Source organism: Mixophyes fleayi, chromosome 1 (assembly GCF_038048845.1).
Source record: "Mixophyes fleayi isolate aMixFle1 chromosome 1, aMixFle1.hap1, whole genome shotgun sequence".
In the NCBI taxonomy this organism is placed as follows: Eukaryota; Metazoa; Chordata; class Amphibia; order Anura; family Limnodynastidae; genus Mixophyes; species Mixophyes fleayi.
The window spans coordinates 58,804,756-58,816,481 of NC_134402.1; the positions used below are offsets into that span (position 1 = coordinate 58,804,756).

An 11,726-nucleotide genomic window follows, 5' to 3' on the forward strand; every position below is an offset into this window, starting at 1 on the left:
AGAGAGATCCCTGTGTCTGGATAGACATCTGGATAGATGTGGCGATGAAAATGAAGGATGAGGTGATGGAGAAGAATGATGAGGTGGTGACATGTGGACAAAACCACGTTAAAAAAGGGCACTTACGTTGGGAAGTAACGCTCTTCCCCTGAGGAGGCCTGGGCTAGGCCCAAATGCATGACAAGGACCTTTTTAACACCTTAAGTAGCTTGATTTGACTAGAATGCATTAGTATCATGCACGGGTTAACTTGTGTATATATATATATATATATATATATATAAAAAATATTTCCTCCTATGTTTTTTCCTTACTGATTCACTCCTAACACCTGAGTGCCTATATCCACTTGGTGATCTAAATTCTGGCTTGTGGTACACCTCTCTGTATTGTTGAATACAGTATTATGCTATGTGGCGCCCCCTCCCACTTATTTTGTTTTAGATTTATTCCAGTCCACCATCTGGCTTTGTGGGAATTTGGCAGCCTCCTGAACATAGGATACCTACTCCTTCTAAAGGACATTATTTGAATTGGAACTTGTTTATCTTCTCAGAGTTACGCGCTGTATTATCTATTGTATTTGTTTACCTATATATATATATATATATATATATATATATATATATATATATATATATATATAGACTATACCTACATATATATAAAAATATGTATAAATATATATATATATATATATATCCCCTATGGGGTACTTAGCATTTTTAACAACAGGGGAATCTGAAGAGGATCCTGAGGGGAGAAGTCAGCAGAGCCCTGTCAAGCAGTCTGTGTCTGATCGAGTCGCTGCCCAGTCCTGTCAGGTAGAAAAAGGCGGGAAAATCTCCCTCCTCGGGATCTTCCACTGAGCAGCCGTCAGTCTTAAACTACCTCCGGCTGTCTTCTTTGTCATAAATAAAACCTCGGACAGTTCAGTCCTGTGAGCATATATTGTGCCTCTCCTATTGGTCACTCGGGACTCCTTCCGCATCCACACAACCTCCTGCGGCTATAGAGATCCAAGCGCCCCTCTGCCTCAGCGGGGGGACTTGGTATCTCCCAACATGTCCGGTCCTCAGACGGAGTGCAACACTCTCTGCCTTACGGTAGTGTCGGACCCGCCGGGACAGAGTGATGACAGGCGCTTAGCACTGTCACCGCTCACTAAATACCACACACATCGTGCAGTTTCTTTTTTTTCTTTTAAGAAAAAAACCTTCTTTCTTAAAGGAACGGAACTTTGTTCCATTATAAATATCTATGAGGAAAAAAATGTTAATAACATTAAAACCTCACCTACACTCATTTGAAAACTTATAAAAAAATAATAAAATCTAACACTAAACAGCAGGTACTGCTAAGCAGTACCAAACGCAGCCCAACTCCTTGGGCACTTAGACATAACTGGGGTGGAGGAGTCAGCAGCAAGTTTAGTTCTTAACTGACTGTTTAAGTGCCAACTCCAAAGCCCTCAGACAACCCCCAAGGTAGCAGTGTCCCCCAGAGTGGATGATGGAGAAAGTTTGTTACAAACAGATCTGGCGTTCCATAGTGGACAGGAGAAGGGAAGATAGGGTAGTTGAGATAAGGTTGGCGGGATTGCAAGTACAGGGTGGACGAAAAGGTTTGGGATAGAGCGAGGAGCGTGAGCAGAGAGTGGGGATTGTACGGGGTCCAGGGTTAGGTGAGATGTCACCAGCAGCCACGAGAAGGAGCAGGGTGAGGATGAGGACATGCGAGGAGGATTTGTGGGTGTGAGGTTTATTTCTGTTTATGTAGGCTGGTGCAAGAGACAAAACAGTTCATGTGTGCAGACTAGTGAAGAGGGAAGTAATTAAGGGGAAATCATAATAGGGTAGGGAGAAATAGGAGTAAGGAGAAAGAAGAGGAGTTTGAAGAGAAGTGTGGTGGAAGTAAATAGGGGAGAGTGTAAATTGAGTAGGTGCATAATGGAGAGATGTGAGTGAATGTGTATATATACAATAGACACATTTCAAACCCTCCAACATGACCTGATCCCCTTAGTACAATATACACTACTCCTGGGATGCATTAGTTAAGTGACAAAACGTCATTGAAAGATAAATTACTTAATTCAACCCAGGTAACTGAAATAGGTAAATAAATGGGAAGTTTGGGAGTAGAGCACTGCGTATCGGCTGAGTCATGTTGGAGGCACATTTAAAGGGCTTAAAGAGGAATTTTTGTGCAGATGGTCAATATTGGAAAATAGAGACATTTCCAGGGGGAAATCTTCAAAACCTGAGACTGACCCTGGACATTTGGAACAGTTGAGCAGTCTTTGGGCAGATTTTAAAGGCACACTTTTGGATGCAATGGAGACATATTAGACTCATTTTAGCACAGATTTCTGCTTGCGGCTCCCAGCGTTCAAATTACCATATTAATTATGCGCACTATTACCATAATATCAGTAATAGGGTGCAGGCCGCGTTACTGTAAAAAGTAACGCGGCCAATTGAATTAACCCCCATTCTATATAATGCTTATAAGTGGAACAGTTTGGAATAAAAAAATACACAATTGGGAAGCATATTATAAATAATTAGATGATAATCATGGCCAAGAATTTAATTAATGTATTGTCATTTTCAATGTAAGTGAAGCAGTGACTGTTAAAGCAGTGATATTTTTATCCCCAATTGTCTTTAATCTGAAATACCACGTTCTGTACAATTCTTATTAACCAGCTCTAATGTGCTGATGCCACCCAGTTTCAGAGTGATGCATATGGACACAGCTATTCAGACTGGTACACAACGTGTTGCGCACTTCTAAATGATTATAACATCTCCCTGTCGCTTGGACGTCACCCACCTGACATCAACCGCCGTGATTAGAACCCTGCTCCAGGAGTGTCCTATTTGTTTTACTTCTAAGGGGGGTACATTTCGGATACAATAAGCGATCCCTGGTACCAGCTGATCTTCCCTCCCCCTCCCCTCGCGGTTGCGTTGGTACCGGTCCTCCGATATAAAAGCAGCTGAGGCGTATCCCTGTTCTCAGTCAGTGCTGATACGGTGTGTGAGTTGTATCCTAGAAGTAGCAGACATGGAGTTGGTACCAATGGAGATTAACCCTGAGGTAATGTGAATGCTTTGTTCTCAAAGTGAGTTATATTTAGGTGACGTATGATTTTTAATTTATTTTTTTTTTGTTTCCGTAGATGCTGAACAAAGTAAGTGGATCCGTGGGAGGTGACGAGGCGGACTGTGCTATATCCATCTGTGTCAGGGCTCTGAGCATCCTTCTGCAGCCGGGGCTGGGCTCTGAGCTGAGATAATGGATGAGATTATGGATGTCCCGGAGCTGGCTCAGGGCGTGGTCCATGTGCTGATTGTCTCCATTCTGACCTCGTCATGGCACTGGCCGACTCTTCTAGATCAGTCATCTGCCATTTGTGATGCTGAGCCATGTTATTTGCCATAAGTCATTATTGGTTTAGATGAGACTAAAGGAACAGTAGTAGTATTGTATTTTTATTAAGTATTAAATATTTTCAGTAGTGACTAAGGTGGAATACTCGGAATACATTGCATTTTGAGATCTCCATTTTCTATTCTATATATCTATTCTATATAACCTGAACTTTCTAGTTGAGCCATTGTTCTAGTTTTCACCTGCTACTTTCCTGTAAGGGTTTGTCTTGGGAGAGTAACTCATGATGGCACACTGGATTAATATATCTATCTTGCATGAAGTGTACTTTGCTAGTAGAAATATGAAATGTATTTTTGCTGTAATTTACCTTCTAATTTAAAAATGTTAAGTGACCATGGTTGTGAAGTGTAGAACTATGATTAGACTTTTGAAATCTCGACTCCTCCTTCAGAAATGGATTAACACTAGAGTTACACTGCAGTGGCCCTTCCCATGTGCTAGGGAGTGTTCCTGCCCTCATTATACTATGTGCTATCTGACTTCACTATACCTTTACTTGCAGATATTGTTCATGGACTTGAAGTACTGTTTTTCCTGTTAAATTGTAGCAGCTTCAATATATCTAAATGTATGTTCCAATTTATTGGATAGTGACTTAAATTACACTTTAACCATTGTTCAAATGAATGCAGGGATCATAAATTGGCATATAAAGTGTTGGATTAATGGTCACTGCTGGGTATGGGTTTGCTGGCTTAAACAAATGCAATGGTCTAATCTTGATAAGTCTGGGAATGATGTCCATAGGATGAGTTTTTTAACCATGTTTTCTTTTTACAGTTGATGACAAAAGCTGGTGTTCTACCTACCTGGAAGTTTGTGGATGTCTTGTGTTTTGAGAATGAATATCTAAAAACTCTTTCACACTCAGTCTGTGCGGTGCTTCTCCTCTTCCCACTCACCTCACAGGTAGGGCTATAACTTTCATGGAGTTGTCCTGCGTCAGAATTCTGAGCCATGGTTAGAGTGGGTTTAAACTGGGCACACCTATGCAGTTTCTGTAACTATTTCACCATTGTTTGATGGCTCCAATGAGCATGCCGATATGTGTACACACCTACACAATTTATCTTCAGACCTATGAACTTCATCTCATAACCATCTGCTGAAAAATTGTGACTCTGTACAGATCTGCCTGGGCTGCTGGTTGTGAGTACATACTTCCACAGTTTAGAAAACCAAATAGATGAAATGTGTTTGGTACGATAAAATGTGATCGAGTATCTGCTTTACAACTTGGTATGCAAACAGCAGTTTGTTGGCAAATAACTGGTGTAATACTGGTGTCAAGTTCATCAGGGCATTACTACCATAAACCAAATCTCCTTGATGGCATCACACCATTAAGTTTTTAAATTGTTCTGTTTTTGTTTTGTCAGAATGCCAATGGTATATTAGTGCTTATCTAATTGAACCAATGTGTTTGTATGAACATCTAGGTAGTATCTTATTCCTTTCTCTTATGTGTGAAGCTGGTTTTTAGGACCATTAATGTACACCACTTGACTCCCTGTAGTTTTTACGGAGGGTTGTACTGTATTCCTTGTTCCATTTTTATAACTTGGTCATAGTGGGTGCTTTTCAACTGCACTGCTCATAGAGGTTGGCTGCACAGGACTCTAAGTTGGTCAGCTAAGAACTATTCATCATGGTGGGTCAGAATCCTGTTATTTGAGACCACCTACAGTATGTGTAAACTACTGTGACTAAGGACATGGATCAGCTTGCTGAAGTCCATTCAATCTGGATCAAACCTGTGATGCAGAATGCCCTCTGGTATACAGTATACACACTATCAGATGTGCTCCAAGCTAACAACTCTTCAAAATCACTGGCTCAATAGGTAAATTACCAGTGCAAACATTAACAGCTTGGCCAAGGCTACATTCAGTTGTATCTTACAGGACATTCATACATATAAACTGCAAAATTGGGGTAGTTAAAATAACAATTTCCCCACCTTATGCTAAGTAGTAAATTTGTGGGTCTTTCCTTCTAGGCTGTTAAATAAGTTTACCTCTGGATATGTCATGCATTCTCAGGAGTCATGTGACATGTAGGTGTGGAAAGGGTTAATCCAAACCAATCATGGTCTGTTGAAACTACTGAGATGCATCTGATTGTTAAATGCAAAGTCCTCTGACCACAAAGATTTCATTCAGGAGCTGAAAATTCATGGCGGGGAGTGTACCTATCACAGGCTAAATTAATAAAGTACTGAGAACTAAACTGTTCCCTTCAAAAATATATGGCTATTAAATCTGACTAACTTTTTAAGAACACATACCTGTTAAAGGTGACTTAACAAGTCAGTCACAATGTTTAATAAAAATAGTTGATAAATTCACCTACATAAATATGTAAAATGGTTTCTTTAATATAAGCACAGAAGCAGAAATTCTCTGGCAGAGCCTGCAACATGGGAAAGGCTAGAAGGACAACCTCTTAGTAAGATATAATCCCAAAATGGCTTATAACTTCAACTGTTTCCTAGCCCAAACCCTCTTCTGTGACATTGCAGAAAGGTGTGCTGATATGATCTGTTTTGCAACTGTTATTGCCCTTTTAGCCAAGAACCAATCTGCAATTAGAACTTCAATAATAGCATGGTTATGGCATGAATTCTCTAATCATGATAATACTCATCGCCATTTATTTATGTAGCGCCACTTATTCCACAGCGCCGTACATAGAACTCATTCACATGAGTCCCTGCCCTATTGGAGCCTAGTCTAAATTTCCTAAAACACTCAGACAGACTAGGGTCAATTTGATGGCAGCCAATTAACCTACTAGTATGTTTTTGGAATGTTGTAAGAAACCAGAGCACCTGGAGGAAACCCATGCAAACACAAGGAGAACATACAAACTTCACAGATAAGGCCATGGTTGAGAATTGAACTCATGACCTGAGTGCTGTGAGGCAGAAGTGCTAACCACTAAGCCACTGTGCTACCCAAGACTTCATATTTTTTTGACAGATCTGAAACCTGATTGAACACATTACCCTACAAGTTCCTTAAGGGGTCCAATTTAGACACACCTGGCCAATTCTAGTGGTTACAAACTTATACAGAGGCGTTTTTATATGCATTATGGAAAGTATAACCTATCTCCCACAGCATGAAGCATTCAGGAAGAAGCAAGGTGAGCAACTGAAGGGCAAAGAGCCAGATTCCAAAGTCTACTTTATGGAACAGACAATTACAAACTCTTGTGGAACAATTGGGTTCATCCATGCAGCAGCCAATAACAAAGATAAACTGAGTTTTGGTGAGTCAATTCAATGGATTAAGCTTAGATTGTAGAATTGCATAGTAACCTCATTAGTTGGTTCATACCCACATTTTTTTCTTGACATTGTCCCTGCAGAAATAGTGGCACTATATAAATAGCAGATTGCCCCTGTATTGTGTATAGTATTTAGGACTGACATCTTAAAAAAAAAAAACAAAAAAAAACATTTGTATTCCCCAAGTGTCATACTATGCATTTTGCTGCCCAAAATGAATATTTGTAAACATCCATGATAGACATGTGAATAGAAACTACTGCAAGCCACTAGTAGATTTATTTTGTTAATTTGAAATGGCAAGAATGATTTTATAGTATACAAAGAATGATTTCTGGAGTTCTTAAGAGACTTCAAATTAACCCCAAGTTTGTACTAAAGGTGGATATGGGGTCTGAATGCTTGCACTAATCATGTCAAGAATAGTTGGCACTTTGAGGCTAGAGTGCATGTAGCCCTGCTACTACACAAGTGTATTGTCTTCTACTGTATGACTCTCCTCAACCACCCCATAGCTCTAAACCCTATTGTACTGAGCCTTGGTGTAGCAGAGTAGACATGACCATGAGGGAGGGCAGGGCAATCTGGAAGACTAATGATATCTGGGAGCTGGGTTTATGCTGGGAACTATACAGATCTATCACCCACTGAGATCTATACAGAAATGAGGTAACACTTGGATACACCCACTGGTTATACACTTTGCTAATTTTAGCTGCTCAAAAGAACCTATGCTGTATCTAACCTCTATTGAGATGGCCCCTTACCTAGTAGCAATGTGTTTGCAGTAAAGTGTTACGGATTATCAAACTTGTAATTAAAATTCATGGAGCCTAGCTGGTGATTAAAGCAAATGCAAAGCTGTAATGACTTATGTTTTAATAGCGGCTATATAATTTTGCTCAATACACTTAAATCAATTATTTGGCACTCTGCTGGCAGGTATATATGTGGACAGTCATAAATCTTCAAATTGTATATGAAATGCAGTCATTTCCTTATGGAAATGTGGGGTCTGTTACTGTGTTCTGCAAAAATCTGGGCCCTGGTTGTTCTAGAGAACCTAACTCTCACATCTAAAGTAGAAGAACCCAAAACTCCAGTACTGGCTGCTTGGATAAAGATACTGGCTGTAAGAACCTCTGTTCTGATTGCTGGATACAATAGTATGACATTGGCTAACAATCCACTATGCAGGAGATCACTATCCAGCATACAAGGCATGCATAGGTTTGGTCTAACATGCTTTATTCAGATACAGAATACAAATGTTTTGGTTATTGCTCTCTTGAATAGTAAGTTTAACTGAATATCTGACTTTAAATTGCAGGTAAAGATTCTGCATTGAATAACTTTCTAAAAAAATCTGCTGATGCTTCTCCCAGTGACAGGGCAAAACTCCTGGAGGAAAATGAGGTATCAAACTGCAATACAATGTCTTCATGTACTGCTTGGAAAGTCCTTAACATGAATGGAAATGGTAGAATTGTTAGGATGTGGTGCTCTCGATGAGAGAATTGGCACTGGATAGGAGTGAAGTGAGCATAATTATATATTGTGTAAAAAAAAAAAGTGCAATAATCCCTATTGGATAATTGTTTCCTGCCCTCCCCAGCAAGTTTCCATTAAGATATTGGTCTCCAGACCATCCTGTCCTAATGACTTCTGTTTTTCCATCTCTGGATTGACTTGGTAATCTATATGCATGTGCCTTATCTTGACATGACAATTCTGTAATACCACACATCTCTTCCAGGCCCTACAGTCTGCACACAATTCTGTTGCAAATGAGGGACAGTGCAGGGTAAGTTTCAGACGATTCTGTTTTGGTAACTTGTATATGTCCAAGTGCAAAGCGCCAGAGTTGCCAGGTCTCTGGGATACCAGTGTTGGATGCCTCTGTAAATGATCATGAGGAGAACCTGACTTTTGAGCTATGTTTTGACATCTGCCTGCTTCCAAATATAAATCTAAAGCATGAGATTTGCTACATGACTGACTGAAATGTTCTGGTTATGCAGGTAAACAATGAGGAACATTTCCACTTCATAGTCTTCACTGCTGTGAGCGGACACCTGTATGAGCTTGGTGAGTAAAGAAGGCTCCTAACAGCAAATGTTTCATGGAAATATGAATGATACTGCTTAAGGGTCATAACACACAACCGGACCATGATTCTAAAGTCTATACTTTGTTTTCCACCTAAACCTTGTTCAAATCCCTTGTAGTCATACCCCATTCTATGTTAGGGCATCACAATTATGAAACTAGTGTATAGTAAGCTTGTGACCAGTTCATGTACATGGCAGGAGGCTGCTAACCCTGCACCTGAGAAACGTCCTAGGATATGAATCTACTGGCTTTCAGTACACTTCCGGTATAAATTCATAAGGCCTTTATGGCAGGAATGATACTATTTTAATTTTTTATTTTTTTGTAAAGTTGCATATAAATTGGACTTGTACAGGGTGTACTATTTTTTGAAAACCTTTTCAAGTAGTAACACAACTTGTTACCAAACAAATTGGATAGTTTGAATGTCTGAAATGGAAAAAAGTAAAGTCAAGATGACTTACAGTAATTTTATTTTTCAGATGGGCTAACTCCAAAACCAATTGACCATGGTACTACCTCTGAAGAATCTCTACTGGAGGTACTGTAACTGTTTCTAGAAAAGTGTGTTGTAATCCAACTTATGTTTCATCTTGTATGATCTAAAATAGTTTAGATACCCAAACAGAACACCTAGATATACTGCAAGGATTACGTTTTATTGTACAGCTACTTCAGATATTATGGGAACATCTGCAGTAGGTAGGCTGGTTTGTGTAGCCTTGGTATTAAGACACCAGTCCCTTGTCTCTAGGAACATTGGCTATCTGGTTGCCAATGAATGTTGGATGTGAAAGTGCCTGTTAGCAAGGATTGTCAACACAAAGGTCAGCTGTTCTTTTATTGAGAACTTTGGCTCTGACTCAGCTAAGAAATATTTCTTTGTATTAATGCATCCTAGGGATATAGCCCTACTGTGCACTTTATTTTAGTAGCACAAGGCATCCATCTTGGTTACTACTTGGACCTGCATGGCTACCTTAGCACAAAGGGGCATGTATAAAAACTGCAGCATTCAGTAAAATTTGATGTGTGGATACATATAACAATTTCGTAGAGGGATTTCTTTATGCTCTTGTCCTTTCCCTCTGACTTTATTGCATGATTTCTAAACTGAATACTGCTATGTGCTTGTATTGAAAATCTGTGTTCACTTGGCATTCAAGCATTTTTCTCTTCTAGGATGCAGCTAAAATCTGCCGTCAATATACTGAGCGAGAGAAAGGGGAAGTTCGTTTTTCAGCAGTGGCTCTCGTCAAAACTGCATAAGACAAAGCTTCTAGTCCAGTTATATTGCAGTTTTACTTTACCAGTTCAGCAACTTGCCCACTTATTGCTCCAGCAAATTGTGTTCAAAAACTGCTTTTCAACCTGTGTTCTCTAGTGCCTAGAAAGCTTTTGCTGTGGCTCAGTGCTTTACAAACTTTCACCTTTGCTTGTAAATGTATAGCCCCAGTGCAGCACTTGTTCTGAATAAAGTTTGTTTTTGAAAAACACTTGTGTAGAACTTCATCACTATCTTGCCTGAAGAGATAATGTGTATAGTTTAGGAACTGGATCATATTTGGTTTATACTAAATGAGATTTACTGTAGAGAACAGGCACACCAACTATGAATGGCAGGGAACATGCAAAACTGTAATACTGCAGTCCTAGAGTTCAAATTAAGTACTACAAAATCTTTGGCTTATAACAGCAAAGGGTATATCAAATATCCAGCTAGTATGGTGTGGCTTCAGACATGAAAGTGTATCCAATACCAGTTTTCTAATAAGCACAGCTTGGCAAACCTGGTACTGCAGTTGGTTGGAGTGAAATACAGAAAGTATAAGCTGTCCTGCATGACTTAAAATACTACAAAAGTAGTATATCAAACCATCTGTTGGTATGGATTGGGCATAACTAATTGTATGCTACATGGGTAACAATCTAATTGCTAGTTCTATTGCTAACATGTATTTTGTTATACCCATGTATTTGTGCTGCAGGGCATGTTTGCATCGATTATCATGCATAGGCTAAATGGACAACTTGGTGAATTCTGGACAAAATTAACACTGCCTACCCTAATATATACAAAGTGGTTTCTTTGGTAAAATAGTAACTTTTAGAAAATTGGGTACAGAATTCAATGATCTGATTATAGGTAATATAACCAAAGGCCAGGCATGGGTCAGTGTATAATAAGGGGTCAAGAGAACTTTGAAGGAAAACCACCTTGAGGTGTAGACTAATAACCAGGGTCAAAGTATGTACAGGACTGTCCCAAGGTTTCTGCTTTAGAGCAGAATGTAAAGATCTGTGAATACAGTACCAAAGGCCCATGTTCTGTTTCCTAACTATCTTGAGGAGCGCAAAGGAACTTTGCTATCAGTACTTCATTTCTGGCAACTATAAAACATCTTAAAGAAATGGATGCCAAACCTGCCAACTGTTTGTAGTGTTGGGAGATAACACCTCTAGTGAAAATGTGTTTTTGCTGGAGTTAGGGCTTCAGCATTGTGATGGGTGAGGATACCAGGGAAATGGGAAGATGTTGTCTATATATTCTCCAACGCCTCCCAGGCCTGTTGCAGCCACTGGGAGAAAAAAAAGTGCTATTAAGTCTGCTCCTTTTTGTTTTTCGGGTGAAAAGAACCCCAAGTCAAGATTTTCAATTCCACTGCACAGAAGGAACCAGACTGGCTGGTGAAATGGTACAATGACTCAAGTATCATTGGGAAACTGAGTTGCTTTGATCTGATTACTAAATTTTTTGCAATAACCATTTCTATTGCTGTAAAGGCCACTATGTGGCTTTGAACAAATTATAGATTAATTTGAGACCCAAAATTGGGGTTGACATTGCTCAGGGGGTTGG

At 39.5% G+C, this 11,726-nt stretch overlaps 1 protein-coding gene across 2 annotated transcripts; it reads left to right on the forward strand.

Annotated features, from left to right (window-relative positions):
• Positions 1–3,010: 3,010 nt before the first annotated feature.
• UCHL1 (ubiquitin C-terminal hydrolase L1) lies at positions 3,011–10,362 on the forward strand. Of its 2 annotated transcripts, XM_075194998.1 has the most exons (9): positions 3,011–3,105; positions 3,188–3,199; positions 4,243–4,371; positions 6,585–6,735; positions 8,085–8,170; positions 8,511–8,558; positions 8,776–8,842; positions 9,349–9,407; positions 10,049–10,362. In XM_075194998.1, exons 1-9 carry the CDS (start codon positions 3,073–3,075, stop codon positions 10,133–10,135), a joined length of 672 nt encoding a protein of 223 aa, XP_075051099.1. In that variant the 5' UTR covers positions 3,011–3,072; the 3' UTR covers positions 10,136–10,362. The 2 variants fall into 2 exon arrangements, with proteins under 2 accessions (XP_075051099.1, XP_075051105.1); XM_075195004.1 differs by lacking the exon at positions 3,188–3,199.
• Positions 10,363–11,726: the final 1,364 nt, after the last annotated feature.